This window comes from Paroedura picta, chromosome 18 (genome assembly GCF_049243985.1).
Source record: "Paroedura picta isolate Pp20150507F chromosome 18, Ppicta_v3.0, whole genome shotgun sequence".
In the NCBI taxonomy this organism is placed as follows: Eukaryota; Metazoa; Chordata; class Lepidosauria; order Squamata; family Gekkonidae; genus Paroedura; species Paroedura picta.
The window spans coordinates 17,553,286-17,574,846 of NC_135386.1; the positions used below are offsets into that span (position 1 = coordinate 17,553,286).

General features: G+C 54.2%; 1 protein-coding gene and 1 long non-coding RNA gene across 9 annotated transcripts in view; one reads left to right on the plus strand and one right to left on the minus strand.

Moving 5' to 3' along the window:
* Positions 1 to 1,573: 1,573 nt before the first annotated feature.
* MEGF11 (multiple EGF like domains 11) overlaps positions 1,574 to 21,561 on the minus strand; it is a 274,750-nt gene continuing 254,762 nt past the window's right edge. For 3 of the 8 annotated variants that reach the window (XM_077317624.1, XM_077317622.1, XM_077317623.1), the window contains exons 17-26: positions 19,512 to 19,640; positions 16,939 to 17,067; positions 15,884 to 16,012; positions 14,388 to 14,516; positions 13,175 to 13,408; positions 9,555 to 9,673; positions 7,618 to 7,684; positions 5,822 to 5,878; positions 2,518 to 2,724; positions 1,574 to 2,149 (exon numbers count right to left, since the gene is read on the minus strand). In XM_077317624.1, the coding sequence (XP_077173739.1) occupies positions 1,989 to 2,149; positions 2,518 to 2,724; positions 5,822 to 5,878; positions 7,618 to 7,684; positions 9,555 to 9,673; positions 13,175 to 13,408; positions 14,388 to 14,516; positions 15,884 to 16,012; positions 16,939 to 17,067; positions 19,512 to 19,640 (1,361 nt within the window). In that variant the 3' untranslated portion in view covers positions 1,574 to 1,988. Of the gene's footprint in view, positions 2,150 to 2,517; positions 2,725 to 2,850; positions 2,928 to 5,821; positions 5,879 to 7,617; positions 7,685 to 9,554; positions 9,674 to 13,174; positions 13,409 to 14,387; positions 14,517 to 15,883; positions 16,013 to 16,938; positions 17,068 to 19,511; positions 19,641 to 21,561 lie in introns of those variants that run through there. The other 5 variants (XM_077317628.1, XM_077317626.1, XM_077317629.1 and 2 more) reach the window with 5 other exon arrangements.
* LOC143827759 (uncharacterized) lies at positions 9,693 to 20,127 on the plus strand. The gene is made up of 2 exons (XR_013227403.1): positions 9,693 to 11,033; positions 19,062 to 20,127. It is a non-coding gene; the product is annotated as an uncharacterized LOC143827759 (long non-coding RNA).

Genomic DNA, 21,561 nt, shown 5'->3' on the forward strand with positions numbered 1-21,561 from the left:
GGAGTACGGAGGCTTCAACAAGCCCCAGTCGGGCTGTGCTGACCCCCCCGGCCTCTGGAGCTGCTGCTCTGCCCCTTTATTTAAAACTGGGTTGGGAGCTATCTGGAGGCGCTGGGGCTCGAACTAGGCGTGGGCAGGGAGGGAACGTAGTGGAGTATAATGCTATGGAGCCCACCTTCCAAAGCAGCAGGCCATTTCCTGCAGGGGAGCTGATCTCTCTCACCTGGAGATGAGCTGTATTTCCTGGGGGTCCTCCGGTCCCACCTGGAGGCTGGCATCCCTCTATAGCATTCTGCATTTTTCATCTGAGCGTCGCACAATATGCCTTCCCGAAGCCAGAAGGAGCGACGGTCCCATCACCTGGCTGAAAGCACCATGTAGACCCAGGGTGGCCAAGGCGTGGCTCTCCAGATGTCCATGGACTGCAGTTCCCTCGAGCTCCTGACAGAGGCTCATGGGAATTGTAGTCCCTGGACATCTGGAGAGCCACGCCTTGGCCACCCGATTTAGACCCAGACATCAGGCCGTTTTCCCTGTGCTTGCTGCATTAACGCCACGCTGACATTTCCTAGTGGGGAGGAGCCGTCTTCCTGCCGTGCTCAACCGTGCCCCACTACAAGCAAAACCAGCACGTTCCATTCAGTGCCGAGTCCGCTGCAGCCCCAACAGAGCACCCTGGCCCCCAAAAGACGGCTGGGTTTGTCCTGGCCTGAGTGCTTGTAAAGCAGCCAGTCAGTCTGCCAGGTTTGCCCGGCTGCCAAAGGGAGCCCAGAGGCACAGAGGACTCCGCTGCAGTTGATGTACCCGTCTTAAGAGACTAGTCCTGCGCACCACAGAGAGAAGGGAGGAAACGAGCCCCTCAAACGTTGACCGTTTTCTATCTGCTAGGGCACAGAAAAAGGGAACGGGGCCACAGCCTGCCCACTGCACCCCGATAGCTGGCCGCTGGCTTGGCAGGGGGGAACGGTTGGGGTTATTGTCCCAGCCAGGCTCGCTTTAACAGCACCCCAAGCCGTCAAGGGTGGCCTTTCGTCAAGGGATGCTGAGCAGAGCCAGTCCTCTGGATTCTGCCCTTGGCCCCGTCCAGCTCATGGCCTTGGCACTGCCAGGCAGCGGGAAGGCAGGACTTGGGCATAGCCACTCTCTGCCCAAAGAGAGGCGGCAAAACCTGTTCCCTGCCAATTCTTGCCTGTGTCAATTCGCACGGTCCAGAGGAGTGGTCGGGTGCCGCCTGGTCCCTTTCTCTTCACGCAGGAAGTTTGTCCTTCGGCAGGCGTCCCCTGTGCAGAGAAAGGAGGACCTCCAAAGGTCGGGGAAATGCTGCAAGTGGACAGACGCATTTTGAGCTGCCGGCCCGGTGGGGACTGGCTTGTTTGCTCCCCCCCCCCCACCCACAATCTGCCTACTCCCATTTGTAAGCTGGATAAACGGGCAGAGGTGCTCCCCGAATGACGCCTGAGGGAGGAGATGCTGGGCTGGAGCACGGTGGCTTGGGCGTAGGGCAGCGACTGCGCCGGATAATGACACCCCCCCACCCCCCCTCCCCTCGGCTCCCTCCCTAAATGAGCCCGTTTAGTGGGTGGCAGAACCCCCCCAGTCTCCACCAGACCTTGCCAGGGGCCGTGGGGGTTCTCTGTCCCTCTCCCCATTTCGAAAGCAAAAGCAAGTCACGATGACGCTCTTTGTCCCGCAGTCGCATTGGATGAGAATCAGCAGCCCGGAGTTGTCTCCCCCCCCCGCCCCCCCCCCCCAGTTGTATGTAAAGGAGGCTCCTTATTGTTCCTCTGATCTGTAGAAAAACTGTCTTGTCAAATAAAGAGGTTCATGCAGCAAGAAGATGGTCCCACGATGAGCGTCCCATGAGGTCCAGTCCGGTACCGGGAGCTACAGCCCCCCCCCCCCCAATATCCTGTGGCAGACCCAAACGGAAAGGATTGTCTTCTTTCCCCGTCGGCAGGCGAGGTGCCCCAGGAAGGGAGGGCAGCTGCTTAAGAGGGCTTCTCCCAGAGCGTCCCGTGCGTCGGGCTGTGTCTTGCCGGAAGAACGTCGTAATGGGAGGGGATGTGGCTGTTCCGGGGCAGGTCGTAGGGGCTGGGGAGGTAGCCGGTGGGGCGGACACGGGCCTCGTGGACCACGCGGATGGTGGGCTCTGCAGGGGGCACAGAGAACAGTGCAGTGAATCGCCTCCTTGCGGGGAGCTCCGGCAGCTGGGGCAGCAGATGCAGCAGGGCAGCTGTGTGGGTCTCCAGGAGACCAGCGCCTGACCAGCAAGATTTTGGGGATGGGAATTTGAGGCTCAAAGATGCAAAGCCTCTGCTTGGCAGGCAGAAGGTCCCCAGTTCAATCCCTGGCAGCATCTCCAGCTAAAAGGACCAGGCAGGAGTGGATGGGGAAGACCTCAGCCTGAGACTCCAGAGAGCTCTTGTGGCCGGAAAAGGGAGTCTGGGAGGGGCTGGCAAACCTCAAGGCCAAGTGGAGACCCCCGGCCCTGTCTCTCGTGTCACAGGAGATACTCACCGACTTCGTAAATGTTCTTGTTGGCCGTGGACGAGGCCGGCGTGTCCGAGAAGGAGGGGTCCCGGTGGGCGGGGGATTTCATCTCCACGTAGCTGCCCTCGGAGTGTTTGCAGGTCGAGGGGGGGGGGTCCCTGATGGTGGCGTAGGGGTTTTCGCTGCTGTTGAGGGAACACGTGCTGGAGCTGCAGGGCGATTCCTTCATGTAGTCTGCAAGACAAGAGCCAGGGGGCCGCCCCCTTAGCACGCCCGCTGGCAAACTCCTCGGCGGGGGGGAGCGGGGAGGGAGGAGGGGGGGGTTTCTAAGCCCTCGAAACACACAGCACCGTGACCCACCAGTTACGCCTCGGGAATGTCCGAACCACTGTCTCTCCAAACCATCTGCTCATCCAAACTCATTCGCAAGCCATTTCCTGAACATTCGGTAGGAAGAAAAACAAGCCCTTCAGTACGGCAGCGCTCGCCGGAGGGGGGAACAAGGGGCTCATCGCGACGTCGCAACATTGCATCGCACACGGACACGCCCCCCCACCCTCCCCGCGATGGGAAACGCTGCTCACGTCTCCGCCGCCCCAAGAAACCATGCACAGTTATGCTTTTCGCCTGGGGAGACGAACTTGGAAGCGAGTGAATGCTCCGGTCCTCCCGCCAGGCCCAGCTCCCCAGGAATCCCACGGGAGAGTGGAGGTCGCATGCCCTGAAACCCAGCCCTTGACCACGGAATATATTTCCCCCGGGACAGGCTTACGGCCTTGTGGGGAATGTCCCACAACCGATTGGGGTCTTGGTTTAGAAGACTTGCTTGCTACAGATGAAGTCTCAGATGGCACAGAGATTCTGGTTTGAAAAATAATAGGCCCACAGACAGCCACTTCAGACCACTGGCAGTTCTCGAACGGGAAGTCACCCCTTTGTTCAGACTTCACTACACCCTCCCCCTGTCATTGTTGGTCCACCTGGGGATAAATTCCACTTGCAAGCACCTCTGGTGGTTTGAGTCTCAGCATAATACTGATTAGCACAGGGGCTGCTTTGGGGGAGGAAGGCACACCCAACCTGGCATTTTCCTTCTGTGTGCATGGACGTTTGTTTCAAGCCTGAAGGTGGACCCCACAAGCAGCCCTTTTGAACCTATTGACCGTGGAGGAGCCCTGAAATACAGTTCAGGCTTCCAGGAACCCCCAAAGTGATGCCAGGTGGCCACACCTCCCTGCCACGCCCAAGGTGCAGCCACTCTGTGAGAACGCCTCCCCCATGGCTATGGAAGCGGCTGGAAGTCCCCCCCTCTTGTGGCCATGCCAGGCATAGCTTGTGGCTGAGTCCATAAAGGCGGGGTGGAGGGGGGAGGCTCTCCTGCAGCCCCGGCTGGGAAGCCCCTGGCTAAGCAGAGGCGGCTTCCTGGGATTGATCTCCCACCCAAGGACTGACCCTACTTGGCCTCTGAGATATTAGGGCCCAGTCTGTGGGCCGGTGTTTCACACTTCCCCAAGACCCGTGCCATCGCCCTGCATGGTTCTGGACAACACGTGCCCTTCCTTCAATCCACCAAGGGGGCAGGGGCAGCAGTCCAGCTACGGACTGGGATGAGGGTGGCGGGTGAGTACAACTCCTCTCCAGGTTGCAGAGAACAGATTGTAGCCCCTGGAGAAAATGGCTGGGGGGGGGGGGGCTCTACAGCATTACCCCTGCCTGGGGTTTCACCACCAAGCCCCCCCCCCCAAATCGCCAGGTACTTCCCAACCCTGAGCTGGCAGCCCTGCCTGGGACCGAGGTTTCCCCACCGTGCCTCTCTGTGGCCGCCTTGTTCTGTGCCTCCCTGTGATAAACCCATCAAGCTGCCTATGAATCATGCACTTGGGTATCTCTTGAGGCGCATGGCTTCTTTTTGTCTACTAATAAAATGTATTTGTGGTGGTGGGGTGAATTTCAGACGGTTACCCTCATTCATGACTCCGAATTCAACCACTTTTTCCCGCTGACTCCCTTGAAAAGCACTCAAACACCACACATTAGGCATAGTAGCTACACCGAACCTCCATGCTCAGAGGCAGCAGACCTTTGAAAAGCCAGTTACCAAACAGGACGTTGGGGGGGGGGCATTACAGGTGCACTTCCTGTCAATGTCTGGAGGGGGACGCTTAGAGAAACAGAATGCTGGACCCACGGTCTCTTGGGGCTGCACTTCTCTAACATGACCCTAGAAAGACACTCTCGGGGCTGATGTGCCACCTCTTTACCCAGCAACCTTGAAGAGAGCATCCGTAGGCCCTTCACCAGATCTCTGCTCTTACCCCGTCTTGGGCAAACGGAAGCCACCTGGGTCAGCTGCAAGCCAGCCGGTGGGGCAGGATATTTTCCCCTTTCTTTTGGTCTCAAATTGTCCTTGTGCTTACTTCTTTTCGTGCCCCCTCACTCCGAAGACTCCAAAGGACAGGCAACGCGATGTCTCCAACGCAGCCTGGGGGCTGCAATGGGACGTGTACCTGTGCCTATGCTTCTGGCCATACAACAAGTGAGTCTGTGCCAGAGGGAGGGGGGGGTTGAACCCCAACATCTACCAACCCAGCCCAGAGAGCCCTGCTGCCACGTTCTTGCTAACGGACTCGCAAGAGGCACACACCTGGTCTATGCAGTTAGGTCTGTGTCTAGTGGCACCCGAGGGACCAATGGGATTTTGTAAGCTTTAGAGAGTCAAAGCAGCCTTTGTCAGTTGGGACACAGTTCAGCGATTATTACCCTGAGACCCCGGAGAGCCTCTGCCAGTCAGAGCAGACAATACATTGATAGGTTTTGTTTAAGGCAGCCTCATGTCAGGAGAGGGCCAGGCTGAGTGGCGGAGCATCTGCTCAGCATGGAGAATGTCCCCAGTCCCACCCCCACCAACTCCGGTTTTACAAGGTGCTGCGGAAGACCTCGGCCCGAGACTGGGGGGCTGCTGCCTGTTGAGTCGGCAATACTGCCGTTGATAGACTTTGCTTAAGGTAGCTTCATTTAGGGAAGGCTCCATGGCTCAAGGGCAGGGCAACTGCTGGGCATGCAGAAGGCCCCAGGTTCGATCCCCGGCATCTCCAGTTCAGGGGTCCGGCAGGAGAGGGTGTCGAAGACCTCCGCCTGAGGCCCTGGAGAGCCGCTGCCAGTCCAAGCAGACGATACTGACCTTGAAGGGCCAAGGGTCTGTTTATCAAGGCCTCTCCCTGCATACGTGAAGAGCTCTCCCTGCCAGGCAACCCAGGACTGTCCAGCTGCCCCTTCCTGCCACACCCAGCCTGAGAGCCACCGGTTGACTTGCCGGCATCGGATACTATACCTTTGAAGCCTTTTTCCATAATGTATGTGTTCTGACGTCTATTCATCCCACAAGTACCTGCATGAAAATGATATACAACGGAGAAATGCATAAATATTCTTATGCAAACCGGACTGTGCAGCAGAATGTCTTCCCGCCGAGAAGGGGAAAGGCCATGCTCAGCCGGTCTTCCCCTGATAAGAGCCTCAGAAGAGCCCTGCTGGGTCAGACCAGGGAAGGCCCCCCCCCAGTCCAGCATCCTGCCTCACAGAGTGGCCAGCGAGCTCCTCTGGAGGACCAGCCACAGGGCAGAGAGGTCAGGAGCTTCCTAAGAGCATCAGGAGAGCCCCGCTGGATCTAGTCCAGCATCCTGCCTCCCCAGTGACCAGTGCACAGGCAAAATTAAACACAAGGCAATGCCACATAAAACTGGTGAAAGTGTAATGCCCAGTCCTGAATGAATGAAAGTCCTCCTGTAGACATCGCAAGGGAGCTTGAGGACTGCAATTCACTCGGAGGAATTGTGAAATGGAAGTCCAGGTGGGATTGTTATTGTAAGCACTTAATGCGTGAAGCCTGTGTGCATTACCCTCTGGCCAGTTCTATGCAGCCTTGCATTACTGTGTCTTGTTTGGGCTTGTGCATTGTGCTCACCCAATGACCAGCCAGTTCCTCTGGAGGGCCAAGCACAGGGCAGAGAGGTGAGGCCCTCCCTGATAAGAAACAATGAAGAGCCCTGCTGGGTCAGCCCTGTGGTCCATCGAGTCCAGCATCCTGTCTCGCACGGCGGCCAACCGGTTCCCTTGGGGCAGAGAGGCCGAAGCCTTCCCGATCCATCCCCCCGGGAGTGGGTGGTAGGGAGGCAGCCATGGCTCAGTGGCAGAGCGTCTGTTTGGCGTGCAGAAGGTCCCAGGTTCAATCCCCAGCATCTCCAGTTAAAAGGTCCGGCAGTAGATGATGGGAAAGGCCTCAGAGCCTCTGCTAGTCTGTGCAGACAACACTTGAGGCACCAAGGGCTTGATTCAGCGTCAGGCAGTTTTGTGTGGGCTCCTGTGAACTTTGTTACCAGGTGGGTCGATGCCATGTTTAACTTATCTGGACTGATGCAGATGGAAATGGGTGTGGGGCCACCTGCTGTGGATAACGAGGCAGGTTGCATCGGAATGTGTTTTGTTCACCTGGAAGGCCCCCGCGCTCACCTGGTGGCTCACATCAGGTCTACCAAATTGTTTGCAATAAGAACGCGGATGTGTCACAGTTAAGACTCCGGCTTGAGATCCAGAGAGCTTGGAGCAGACAAAGAATGCTGCTACCCCCTGGAGTCCCTGCGCTGAGGCACGAGCGTGGCTTTCAGACGGCGCCATCTCGATAAGATTGTGGCAGATGCACAAGCTAGTCCGTGCATCAGGAAAACGGTTCCTCTCTTTGTGCCTGTGTCCAGGTGGGCACCGAGCCCAGGAATCCTTAAAACACAGCTCCTCTCTAGAAGCTGCAATGACCCAGGCATTGCTGGCAGCCTTTAGCATGTAAAGGAGTCCTCCTAAATCCACTTAAGTTGGTGGGCGTAGGAGAGTCTAATTTTGCTTAGGCTGGCAGGGGAGCATTCGTACGCCAAGAAACGGCAAGGATAGTTATAGCAAAAAGTCAGGAAATGTCAAGGACAAAGGGAGGTAAATTCCCACCCCAGAGGTGGGTTTTAATGTGTCCTCTTCAGGACTTGGAACACAGCAGAACAAGCCCACATGGGCTGCTCCTAAGTTCACTTGGGTTTGCTCTTGATTCTACTTCAGACTATTAAATTGTGGAAAATTACTGACCTAGACCATTCAGATAGCCGTCGGCTGTCCAGGCTTCAGTGTCTCTCTCAAGGGTTTTGTTACTGAGCTGTTCAAAAAGTTACAACAGCAATGCATTAAAACGGAAGCCGTATCCAAAGGGAAAGCCCCCCCCCCCCAACCAAGCCAGTGACTGGAGGGAAGCATTCAAGGGGGTGGCCAGAGGAGTTTCTCTTCAATATGGCTTGTCAGGCTTGGCTGACCCAGGAGCCGAAGGGAAAAACCAGGCAGGAAGGGTGGACAACAGGAAAGGTTGACTATACTTGAGCATGCTGGGAAAAGAGCCACAAAAACTTTCTTCTGCTGAAAATGATCAGCTACTGAGGGGAACCTCGAAAGATAACATTGCCGGTCTCAAAGGGGGTGAAATGACAACTTATCTCCGGAGTAGAGATCAGTGTCCAGGAGGAAATCATGGCTTCAGAGGGTGGACTGACTCTATGGTATACCATAGAGTCTGTGAGAACCTGAAAGTCCTAGAGTGGCTACAAAGAGCTTTCATTTCCGTCTTGGAAGAAATCCCCACTGAATCCATTCTCCTCCCTATACTTAGCCCCCTTCCCCTGAACTTTCAGGAACCCCCCAAGCCAGAAGCAGGACAGTGAAGGCAACCACCACCACAAACGGGTCCAGCATGCACGACAGGAACCACGTGTGAGAGAGGGAGACACGGTTCATCTCGAGCCACACTAGAGGGACGGGAATGAGAGTCCGGCCCCAATTCAAGGAAAAACGGCAGCCCTCCAGAGCATGAGGCACCCGGCTAATCCAAGGGAGTTTCTGAAGGTGGTTGTGGGAGGATTTGAGCCAGTTTTTAAAAATTGACTAGCTGCACTCAGGTTTTGCTCACTGTCTGAGGTGATATGGCTAAAGATGCTCACCAAAGGAGCCTGGAGAGACCCTGAGGGTGTCAGAGGAAGTGAAGGGAGACCCCAACACCCCTGAGCTACATCCCCCCCTCCCAATCCAGGATGAGAGTCCCCCTGGGGCTCGGCTTCACTTCCTCCTGGCTCTGGGGGACCTCCAAGGCTGCTGGGTGCATCCCTCCTTTATTTCTACATTTTTTGTTTATGATTAGATTTCCATATGGTCCCCCTCAGCATTGCCACTCAGGGCTTTTCAATACATCACAGCTGCACTGAAAATAATAATTTATAGATAAAAGAGTTATACATTTTTGACATGCGCATTGGCTGGGAGTCCTAGTTTCTTCAGCTCCTCTACCGTTCAAGGGGTGGGTTAATTTTAGGGAGGGACTCCCAGAAGCAAAGCATTCTTTGGCGGTCAACTAACCGGCCCTTTCAAACCCACGGACCAATGCCCTCCCAATCCACTTGGCAAAGTCCACCTCCCGAGAGCCGGACGCCTGCCAGAAGAGGAAGCCTCTTTGCCTCTTGCAGCCAAGGCAGCTGGGGTTTTGTCGCAAGAGAAAAGAAGCCGGTGATTCTGTTATGAGCTGATTAGGGGAGCGGCCTTCTTGGTCAGAGGGAGAGCTGACAGAGCCTCCTTGTGTGAGGAGGAATCGCAGGGAAACAGGACGGCCAGCCTGTCACCGTGAACATAACAATGCGGCACCCTCTCAGAGTTGGCTGTCAAAACTGGTGGTGTTTAGAGGGAGGTCACAACTACACCTTGGGACACTGTCCCTTCTCACTTAGCCATTCTTGGCGGCCTCAGCCTGTGCCAGGAATTGGGGTTGGATCCTGCAGATGCTTCCCGCTAGAGGAGGTGCTTCCGGCCAACAGGAGCTACCTTCCGTGATTCCTCTGCTAGAGAGAAGCCGATTGGCACGTGGAACGGATTTGCAGGATCCGGCCCGTTGTCTGCCCCTCGGAGTGGTGGGGGCAGCGGTTTGGGTGCTTTCCTTGAACGGAGGAGAACGACACTGCGGCGGAGGGGGAGGCGAGGGGCATATCTACCTTCCCGGCGAGGTTCCCGTCCTGGCTTCGGGAAAAGAAGCGTGAAGTCACACCGCATGAAAGGGTGTGGTAGCTCGGGTTGGAAAAATACTGAACGCTGTCGCTACCTTGAGACATATCTGGGGAGAGAACAAGTCGTCACGCAAAATGGTTTCGATGCCGCTTGACTGGAGGCACCTGGGCACCTGCAAGACTGGAGGCACCTGGGCAGGTCTCCACATTTTGACGCTCAGCAGGAGCTGTCCCCAGTGAGGAGAAGGGCCCATCCTGGCACCAGGCTCACCTCTGCCATTCGCCCCTCAGGTCCCAGTGATTAGAACCCAAACTGCCCACTTCCGAGGCTTATAAACGAGGGAATACCTTGGATCGCCTCCTTCCCCACCCATGTACAACTTTCTCAGCCTTTCTCCTTCTATAGCGCGGATGACCAGACTGTTTCTCTCCAGTTGTCCATGGACTACAATTACCATGAGCATTGCTGGACCTCTGGAAGCTACAGTTTATGCCCCCCTCTCTATAGGTTTGTGCCAAGAAGCAGACCTGGATGGCCACAGGCGACACAAAGGCCACGCTCCCCAAGACCAACTGTTCATCACACCGAAGTGAAGAGGAAAACGTTCCCAGGTATCAGGACAAAATAATGTCAATAAAGGAGGCTGGGAGGACTTAGGCATCAAATTTAACAACTCAGTGCAAAGTGGTCACGTTATAAGCAACACAGACCCCCCAGTGCATCTAGATCCCAACCGTCTCCCCCTCTCCCTGAAGCAGAACAGGAAAGCACAACGGAAAGCAAAGGCCAGCATAACCTGGAAGACGAACAAGCTTAGAATTTGGGTTGGTTTTTGGCTAGTGGTTGTGCTCCAAGAGACCCAATTGTTGGGTTCCTTCCAGAGATGGGCGGAGGCAGATTCTGGACAGCAGGACTTTAGCCTCCCCTTCCTCCCGTAGATAAGCCAAGGGCAGGAGAGGGGCAATATTCTGTTGTGCTCCATTCTCACGGATCCTTATGGCTGTGCCACGGGGAACCAGCCATAGACCGCGAAGCAACATACTTGGCCAAAGTCCAGGACGACTCAGTAGGGAAGGGAGGATGGCTATTTCAGGAATGCAGAACTGCACCGTTAAATGGTTCTTCAATGGCACTTGGAGAGCTCTCCCCTTAAAGCATCGGCAACAACACGGAGATCAAAATAGCAACACCCTGTCCCGAAGATTAAAACCATTTCAGTTCTGCACTTAAGCCACTTGCAGATTTATGAAGCGGCTGACAGAGTTACAAAGAATGGCCAGTTGCTTTGGAGTGCAAGGCCAAGCCAATGAAGTGTGCTCTCGTTTGCCTTGAGTTAATTAAAGTCCGAGTCGAGAAATATTACAGTGCTGGTCCCTGGACTGGAAAATGCAGCAGCACGTCTCAGAGGCATGTTTTGATCCCACCAGGGGTCTCAGCAGCACGGGGTCTTAACGTCAGGCTTGAACGTAAGTAGATGGTGAGAGGATGGGCAGAAGGGGTCGTGTCTCAGCTTGGCTCTTGGGGCCATTTCTTCCATGCCCAGGGAAATGCTGGTCGCCATTTTGGGGTCGGAAGGCAAATTTCCTCCAGACCAGAGATTCCGGTGTGTGTGTTTTGGGAGGGGGGGAGGGGGCAGGCATCATCTGGACATGGAATTGGGGTCACTATGGGTGAGCAGGTAGCTGTGAATGTCCTGCATTCTGCCAGGGGCTGGACTAGATGACTGTGGAGGTCCCTTCCAACTCTAGGATTCTCTTTTTGCTGAGGGCTAATGGGGAGAAAGCTGAGGTTTTATCCTCAGGGTGGGTGAGCTCCTTCATGCCCTGTCAGAAAACACATGCGTGAACATAGGAAGCTGCCTTCTGCTGAATCAGACCACCCATCCATCAAAGTCAGTATCGTCTGCTCAGACCGGCAGCTGCTCTCCAGGGTCTTTCCCGTCACTTCCTGCTGCAGCCCTTAACTGGTGACGTCAGGGATTGAACCGGGGACATTTTGCAGAGGCTCTACCACTAAGCCACAGTCCCTCCACTCACACACACACACAGCTTCCCCCTCCCCATCAAGGTCAGTATTGTCTGCTCAGGCTGGCAGCGGCTGTCAGGCAGAGGCCTTTCCCATCCCCTCCTGCCTGCTCCTGTTTTAACGGGAGGTGCCTGGGAGTGAACCTGGGACTTCTGCCACCAAGTCACAGCTTGTGCCCACCTGGGTCCGTCCAGATCAGGACTGTCTGCTCAGGTGGGGCTCAGGTGAAGGTCTTTCATGCTGCCCATAACCTGGTCCTTTTTAGCAGCCAGAGGTGGGGACATTCTGCATGCCACGGCCCCTCCTCTGACGAGGCAAGTGGGGTGAAGAAACTGCTCCTGAATTCCCATTTCCTCCTTTCCAAATTCTCAGGGCCCTCTTAGATTTCTTGACTGTCCCTCATAAGAATCGCTGCTTTCAAGGAGCCAAGGAGCCGGGGGTGGGGGTGGGGGTGGGGGGATGTGTGGCTCTGCAGATGAAGTCCTCGCCAGGGGCAAACATTTCCTACCTGCCAGATCTTTTGCTAGGGGAGGGACTGGACTTGGCACAGGAAACCCTCCCTGCATTTCCGCTCCTACAAGAAGACATTTGAAGGTGGAATCGTGGCCCCTTTTCTAGCACCAGAACACCTTTCCCCCCACCTCGAGAGAGAAACCGCAGCTGGAAAAGGACACTGTTTGACATAAATCCGGAGCCCCCCCCTGGTTCTCCTGGGCCAGAAATCCCGCTCCTGTCCGAGCCTCCCGCCCAGCAGTTCTTCCCGGAGAGCCCCCCGTTTGGCAGGTCATTGAGGAAGATTTACCCCTGGCCACTCGGCACTTTTGACATCTTCCAGCAGGGCCGTTCAGCACCGGTGGCCGATAAAATGGAAGGCAAGCCCAACCGGCCATTCGCAGCCCCAAAGTAATTTCGCTGAAGGGAGGCCAGACCCAGGGCAGAAACGAAAAGCGGAAACGCATTAGAAAATGCACCTGCTGGAAGCAGGCCAGAGTTGGCAAGCGGAAAGCCACAGAAAACAGCACAGGGGACACAGCGGGAATTCCTCATCCTCTCACGCCCCAATCCAAATCAGGCCCTGTTGCACCTCTACTCACGAGATGGCACCAGGAACTAGCAGCCCCGTGGTGATCTTGTCCGTTTGTAGCATCCAGTCAGGTTCACAGATACACTCTTATCAAGGCAATGCAAAGGATCGCGATTGTGCATGTGGATATCGCACAGGAAGCAGCTAAGAGCCTGCGCTGGGAGCCAGGGGACCTCTGCTCAGATCCTACCTGTGCCCCACAGACTCCCAAGGAAATGTTCCCTGCAGGGGTCCAAGCGGTGGAACGTCCTGACTGACCCCAGAAGAGCCCCAATTGCCTCTGGCTCTCGGGGGAAAGAATTTTATTCTGCTCGTCTGTAAGTTCTGGCTCCCCCAGCCCTCCTCTACATCAGAGGCAAGACTTTGGGAAGGAAGCTGGCTACGTCCAGAGGGAAAGCTAACACGCTGCCCAGAAAAGAAAGGTCATTTATCTCCCGTCCCCTCTTGCCCCCAGGACTTTGGCTGGGCATCTCATGAAGACCGAAAAGAGCCCCTTACCAGAAAGAGAGTAATCTGTGCTTGTCATCCGCATGGCGGGCGTGTAGGAGACGCTGGGCATGTCGTGGCCCTTCTCCTTCTGCCTCCGTCGGTGCCACACAAACAGCGCCAGCAGAACCACCATAATGAGGAGGAGGAGAATGATCCCAATGATTGCCCCGACCGAATGCCGTTCCGATCCAAGCGCAGGGCTGATCTTAGTGTAGGGGTTTAATTCCTCCATCATGAGAGCCGCTGTTAAAAAGAAAGTCACAGCGCGCCTGTTAAAGTGGACTGGCAGAGGCCCTTTTGCAGAAACGAGGCATTTGTGTATATATATAGCATTTCCTCTCCCTCCCCGCCTCTTTGGAGGGATGGGGGCTGCACTGCTCTTCAGTCCTCTGGGTACGTTGGGCGGAAATATTTGCCCGGAGCAGGTCTCGTGATCTGGTGTGGAGGCACAGGCTCAAGTTCCTCACTCGCAAAGGAGAACCGAGTCACATTGAGAGAGCGGCCAGATCCACGCTCCTCCACGCAAGATGGTCGAACTTGGCTTTGTTCAAAACAATCAACCCCCAGGGCTGAACAGGGATATAGGATTTTTGTCTGATTTTCTGCATTCCTCCCCCCTCCCCAAGCCGATTGCATTTTGCATCCTGAATCCCTTCTTTGCCTCACCCCTCCCACCTTCTGACTGGGATAGAAAGACCCAGGGATTTCTAGTATCTGATGAAGGGAGCTTTGCCTCTCAAAAAGCTCATGCTCCAAAAACCTTGTGGGTCTCTGTTCCTGGATTTGAATCCAGATCTTCCACTGCAGGCCAACATGGCTACCCTATGAATTGACCCCCCCCCCCCATCTCCATTGGCATGAATGGGAGAGTTCCTACAAGTGGGGAAGCGTCCCGTGTGCTTAAGCTCTGGAGTGACCCCTTGTTCTGCCCCAGGAATGGCCCAGCCTGCCCTTGGCTCGTGGTGGGTTTAGTCTGTTCTCCCGTAGACATGCCCTGTCAGCAAATACAAGGGGAGCAATGCAGCTCCACGGCCCAGAGAGTTTCAGCATCCCTGTAAAAACCTCCCAAGTTTCTAGCTCTCATGAACGTAGAGCAAAGCTGAGGGTTTTGTGATGCCCTTTCCCTCCCCCTTGGCCCGCAAATCCTTTCCCGGCTATAACTCGGGTGCATCCTGACAGGTAGCCCGGTTTGTAAAGGGAGGGGGAAGGAGCCTGCCCTCACCTTGGTCACACCGGATGCCTTTGAAGCCGGGGCTGCAGTAACAGGTGCCCGTCACGTAGTCGCAGGTGGCATTGTTCATGCATTCACACAGCTGCTGGCAGCCGTAGCCAAATGTTCCCGGGGGACACTCTGCAAGGGCAAGGCAGGAAGCGCCTCAAGAAGGATCCTTTGCCCCTCGGCAAGGCAGTCGACAAGCCTGCTGGGGCAGCCGAGGATTTCTCAGCAGCGAAACAGGCCAGAGGAAGGGCCCGAGGCCTCAGGTCCCCCCCAAGCAGAGAGGCTAAGACAGGAGCTCCCAACTCCACACTCCTGAGACCCCAGCTCACATTCTGCAGCGAAGGCCCCTGCATGCCTGTTGATGTAGATGTCCTTTGCCAATGAGACCGCCCAGGGTTGCTACACAGAGGCAGGCAAACCACCTCTGGGTGTCTTTTTGTCCTGGCCTGGATGGCCCAGGCTAGTCTGATCAATGAGATCAGTCTTGAGAACTACGCAGGGTCAGCCCTGGTGAGGACTGAGATGGGAGACCACCCAGAAAGCCCCGGGTGCTCTGCAGAGGCAGGCAAGGGCCCACCAGCAGAGAAAGAGTGTCTGTATTGCCTTTCCAATGGAGCCTCTGGCATTTCCCTCCCACCCCTTCTCGGATTACAGCATTCGGTTTCTGCATTTCGATCACAGGCCCAAATGATTGAGTCTCCCCTGACAAAATTTATTCATACAATTACCATGATGGGCCAGCACCATCAATCTGCCGGCTGCGTGGGGTGTATCTTTGAGCTCCGTTCAATAACAAATGGAGGGAAGGCTGTAAACCGGTCTGGTGACTCCAGAGAGGTTGTGGGTGGGGGGGGGGAAGGGTTTTTATGGCCCGCACCAGCCAAGAACCCGTTTTGTTCATAAGTGACACCAGCCGGCATCCATTCTGACTGCCCCGACAGAAAGAGAACCTCCCAAAGTCCTGGAGATCAGCCCCCCCCCAAAGGCCAGCCTTGTGTTCAAGACCAATCTGGCGATCCAGCTACTCAATGAGAAATATTGTGTTTGGTGTCAAGGAGTGGAGTCGTTGCGTTATCATCCAGACCCCACATGGAAGCACTGAGGGGCATGAGGCCTCTGCCTCCGACAGCACAACCGACTGGTCAGCTGTGCATTTTGATCCCTTTTAATCTTAATGGGACTGCAATGGACGTCTTTGCCGCTTGATTTGCAGTTCTGTTCACCGCCTGGAGTCCAGGAGGTCAGTCAGGATAGAAATGTGTTTGCTAAAGAGACCTAAGAACAGCACCAAGAAGGGCGGCCAGAAGACCTGAGGGGAAAGCCGGGGGTTTTATTGGGGATAATACTGTGACCCTCCACAAGGCGCTTGCGGCCGTGGCGGGCTAGAAACGAAAGAAGGAAGGAACAAGGTTAGCTAGAAGGTGTAATTCCAGAGGCTTTGCAAACTGCAGAGGGAAGCTGGCCCCAGCAAGAACGGCAGCCCCGAGCCCGTTTCTTACTTTGCTCACAGTGTTTCCCAGTAAACCCAGTCCGGCATGTGCACTGCCCAGTAACGTGGTCACAGTCCGCTCCGTTCTGGCACTGGCAGACGTTGGCACAGCTGGCCCCATGAAAGGCGGGTGGGCACCCTGCAGGAGAGAAGCCACCCGAGGGCGGAGAGAAAAGAAAGAGAAGAAGGAGGAGGAGGAGGCCTTTAGAAAAACCGTCAAGGAAACGTTCCCAGAACGGCCAGCCTGATTTACAGCCCAATCCCACTCAGCTCCTGAAAGGCAGACCCATCACAAGGGGGTGGGTTCAGAGCCCCCTGACCTGCCTGTTAAAGATTTCAAATGTTGGTGAAGAGTGACACTGAAAGGGAGCCAGAAGGAAACGCAAGACTTTAAAAAAAGAGAGAGAGAGAGAAAGAGATGCACGGGATCTCGCTGGCATGTCAAGATTTTGGAGCAGCTCTTAAATTCGAGAAGGTTGGACTCCCAAGGACACCCAGGTGAAGCTGCCTTATATGGAATCAGGCCCTTGGGCCTTCTGCATGCCAAGCAGAGGCTCTGCTGCGGAGCCACAGATGTTCCAACATAAAAAGGGGCTGAAACATACTCCTCAATTTTGAAGGCTGCATCTCCCCAGGATCCCAGAGCACAAAACCACTGCTAAAAGGTTCCTCAATTTCCCCCCTAAATGATCTCCTATTTCCTTTTGTACCCTAGCTCTGATCCTATATGGTTGCATTTCAATAAGCAATTTAAAAAAGATCAAGATGGCCTTTTCACTTGGCTTTCTTGCACAGCCCCTAAACTTTCCCAGAACTAACCCCGACACAAAGAAAACAGTCCCCGGGGAACAGAATGCATCTATACAACTGCTAGAAGTATAGAAAGAAAAGTTTTACATTTCCCCTCCTCTCCTTTGCCAAGAATAGCTCCTTTCCCCCAGAGATTGGAATTAGGAAGGGCCCCAAATGAGGCTGCATTTCCCGGGCTGGGCACAGGAGGGCAGCATTCCCTTTCTGCAGGTTTCCTGCTCAGATGTTTCCCCCAGCATCAAACCACTAATTTACTTTGTGTGCAAAAGGGTCCCGTCCAGCCAGGGGTGCACCGACATTCGCCGTCGTGGGGGCTACAGGTCGCACTGTTGTGGCAACTGCAGGCGTGAAAACAATCAGCCCCCCAGAAGCCGGCGGGGCAAGCTGCAGAGAGAGAAGGAAGGAAGGAATGAGCCAGAACAATAATGCAATATTTTAAACTAAATGGACAAGTACATCTCTGGTTAGAGAGGTCTTAACTGCACGCTCATATCCTTAGCGGGGCAATCCAAACAGAATTCCACCCATCCCAAATCCCTGCAAGTCAATGGGTTGAGAAGGGTGTCACTCTGTTTAGGATCTCACTGCAAGCAGAATTCTGTAGACCAGGGGTAGTCAAACTGCGGCCCTCCAGATGTCCATGGACTACAATTCCCAGGAGCCCCTGCCAGCATTCGCTGGCAGGGGCTCCTGGGAATTGTAGTCCATGGACATCTGGAGGGCCGCAGTTTGACTACCCCTGCTGTAGACTCTCAGGGCCCCATCTGTCTTCCCGGAGTCAGCGGATCGGGGCATTAGAAAGACTCTTCTCCTCTGCAAATTTTAGAAAAATTGCCCACCGGAGCCACTGCCAGGCTCCTGCGCATGCGCAAGCCGGCCTTAATGCAAAACAGAGCATCCCCCGTCACCAAAGTCAAACCGAAATGAACAGTGATCTCCCAATTACTTGCCCAAACGTAACGAACCTGCCATGAAATTGACAGCCCCGCTAATTCTTTTTGGAGTGACAGCAATATTCAGCCTGCGGAAGGGCCACAATAAAGGCAAAATTGCAGCTGTCGGTTTTTATCCGATCCCTCCTTTATCACGGGAGGTTTTAATATATTTTACCGCAACGCTGTCTAACACCCTCGGCTGCTCCGTGAATGCGAAGTAACGTCAGTGAGGGTCTGGCTGGGCCTTCCCGGAGACGATCCGCCTCCAATTAAGGCATTTGCTTGGGAAATGCCAGTTTTTGGATCCACAAATGTCAATCTCCCACCTAGGCAATTGCAGGGAAGTTGCTGATCTCCTTCCCAAAAAACCTGCTCAGACTTCTACAAGTAAATTAAGTGCAAAAGGGATATATCATTGCTCTAATTTTCCAGCGCTGAGCCGTTGATTGCTTAATGATTTCTTGGGCAACGTGCGAGGGAGAAGGAACGCACAAGGGACCTGCCGCTAGAGAATTATAAACATATCTGGGCAAACACAAAAGAAGGAAATGGGATTGCGGTTGCATGTTATACATGAACAAACTCGGCTTTTTAACAAGAACTGTTACCGAATGCACAGTTTTGTGTGTGAAGACGACAGGAAAGGGCTTTCATCGGCCTAAAACAATGGACCTCCTATGAATCGTTTTGGACTGTCCACAGAACCAAGGGTTTGCCTCAAACCTGCAGGAGAAGAGTAAGGGACCCAAGGGAGGGGTTTTTCGCAAGGGTGGGGTGAGGGGGTTGAGACCAAGTCGTAGGAGGAAAGGTTGAGGGAGCTTGGTCTGATTAGCCTGGAGAGAAGAGGACTAAGAGGTGATCTGATCGCCATCTTCAAGCACATGAAGGGCTGGCACCTGGAGGATGGAGCAGAGTTGTTTTCTGTTGTCCCAGAGGTTTGGACCAGAACCAATGGGTTGAAATTAATTCAAAAGAATTTTCGGCTAAACATCTGGAAGACATTCCTGACAGTTAGAGCGGTTCCTCAGTGGAACAGGCTTCCTCGGGAGGCGGTGGGTTCTCCTTCTTTGGGAGTTTTTCAGCAGTGCCTGGTAGTCATCTGACGGAAATGCTGATTCTGTGAACTTAGATTGCAAGTGGGTGGACAGAAAGGCATCATCTGGGCACGAAATTGGGGGTAGATGTGAATTTCCTGCATTCTGCATAGGGTTGGACTAGATGACCTTGGAGTCCCTTCCAATTCTATGATTCTAAGTGCTTAAAGAGCCAAGTTGCAACCCTAATAGCAGCCCTGCAGGGTAGGCCAGGGATAGCGTTCCTCTTTTGCAAACTGGAAAGGGAGGGAATTTGAGTCTAACCTGCATTGATACTAAGTTTTAAAGATAAAGTTTTTCCAGAGGTTGCCTCGCCTGACTTGGGCTGCATTCCTCTTTTTTCCCCCAGGCAATTGTGGGCGGGACCTGGCTCCTCAGAGGCAAAGACTCTGCACGCTCTCAGAGGCTCTATTATCTTCAATCTGCTTCAATCGCTGCTTCAATCGCTGCAGGGACGGAGCCTCGGTCTTGCGAGCCGATTCCAGAGCCACCTAGCGGGTGGACTCCGGACGGTGCATCCGTTGCTGCAGCCCAAAGGGGTCACCCTCCCAATCCACAGACTCATTTATCAGAAGGCCGACCTTTTAAGAGACCACAACCCAATTAGACAGTTAATGAGTCAGAAGCCGGAGAGTTCACAGACTGGGGGAGAACCTTTGAATCCCAAAGGTGGCTTAAAAAACAAAACGCAGCCCTCGAGCCAGAGGGCTGTCAAAAAGACGGCGTTCGTTTTGGGTTCTGTGCATTTGGCAAGGATCTCCCCTCAAGGCAAACGGGAAAGGGCAGGGTCATTTCTCACTCTGAGAGCAGTCTTTGCCTATCCAGCCCGGGAAGCACTGGCACGATCCGTCGACGGGGTTGCACGTCCCGTTGTTGGTGCACAAACACACTTCGGCACAGTCTTTTCCGTATCTTCCGCTGGGACACACTGTGGGGAGAGAAAGGCCAGGGGATGAACCGGGAGCCCAGTCAACAGTGCAGGGTTGGACTCTGAATGGGAGACCAGAGGGGGATTCCAGGGTTGCTATGCAGAGGTAGCCTAATGGCCTCCCACCACGGGTCCTCTCTTGTCCTGTCCTGGCTAGCCGGATCGGTTTGATTTCCTCGCCACGGGATAACCGCAAGCATGGCAAGCAGGTCCCCTGTAGAGAGCAGGGTATTTTAAAGCCCTCACGACATCCTTTGCAATCTTGACTGGTCATCCTGATGCAAGCCGAGGTGCCAGGGCTGCCTTTTACCCCACAATGGACTAATTGTCAGGTGGACGGTTCCCGTTGGCAGCGGGCCGTTCCGCCTGACAAAAGCCGATGTTCCAGTCACAAAAATAGCCAACTTGCGCGGTCCCTCCTGACAAAGAAAGCGACGCTGGACGCCTGTCCTCCTAACGAAGCAGAGGGTTTTCATCCTCCCCCCCCCCCCCAAAAAAAAGTGATTAAGAGGCTTCTTTGAATTATTCCGCTCCTTTAGCATTCTGGCCATTTTGGCATTCAGGGGAGATGACCTCAATCTATTCTCAAGGAACCTCAGTCCTCGATTGAAATCCAGAGCCGGGGAAGAGCTTTCTCGGAGACAATGTGCCACTTCCAACTCTGTCTCTGACAGGGACGGCAGAAAGGAGGCTGGGACTGAGAACGGCCTGCTGCATGACGGTGGCACCCTTATCTCGCCAGGGGAGATAAACTTGGCTTTGAAGTTAAATGCTAAGCAGAAGAAGTCCCCCACCAACGTGTTCTCTTGGGTTCAGCCTCCTATATTATAATGCCATTTTGCTCTTGCCCCATGAATTAGGGCCATTTCCCACGGCTTAAAAATAGCACAATGGTTGCTAATTGAAAACGCTACTAATTTGGCATTACCCACGACGTCGTAGACAATCTGCAACACTCCTGAAACCGATCAGCAATAAGCGCTTTGTTTTAGCGCTTTCAGGGGAATCCAGAAAAGTGGATTCACCCTCCGGATAGCGATTCACTCCTGCAACCAATCTGCAACACTAGCGCTAAAGACCTGTGCGTTACCATTGTTGCTGGTTCTTCAAAGCCCCTCCCCCTGGCTCTCTCCTCCAAACTTCCGGCGAAGCGATCGCCATTTTTTTTTCTCGGAGCGAGCGGGGATAAACGCACCGGCGAGCCTCTTTCTGTTTAGAGGCTTCCCTGGCTTCAGTCCTTCACCTTTAGTCACTAAGCACAAACCACTTAAAAGCCCGTTTGCTGAAATAAAGTCCCTTTATTTTTTACACATAAATTCAGCCGAAAATCGAGCCCGTGAGAAGGGGGGGGGGATTTTTTTTTATCACTCGAGGCAGCGTGCAAACGATCATACAATCAAACGACAGCTCACATTAGGCAGCTGGATGGGTCTCTCCATAGCAACGAATCTACACAGATTCGTTGCTATGGGTCTGTTTTTTTTTAAAAAAACCTTTCTTAAAGGGAGAGGGGCTGTTTGGGAGCATGCTAACGGCTGCCCATTGGCTGCTTGACGGCCAGGGGCGGGACGAGCTTGGCAATAGCGCTTCCTTTCTAGCGATTTCTGCCGAGACCGGAAGCCTGTGGGAAACGCTAAAAAACGCAACTGATTCCACTACAAAGCCAGGTGTGCAAAACGACGAATTCCACTATTTTAAATGGCGATTTTTCATTCCGCAAACAATTTGCAACAAAGATCCCCGTGCGAAATGGCCCTTAGTTATCTAAGCTCCCACGAGGGGCCACCGAACCTTGCTGAGTTATTCAGTGACTTCCAGGAGGTGCAAAGGGGTTACCAATCCTGTTTGCTTGGATATGAATTCAGGAAGAAGAAAGGTAGCTTGGTCTTTCAAAGTAGATGGGACCCGACTTTTCAACCTT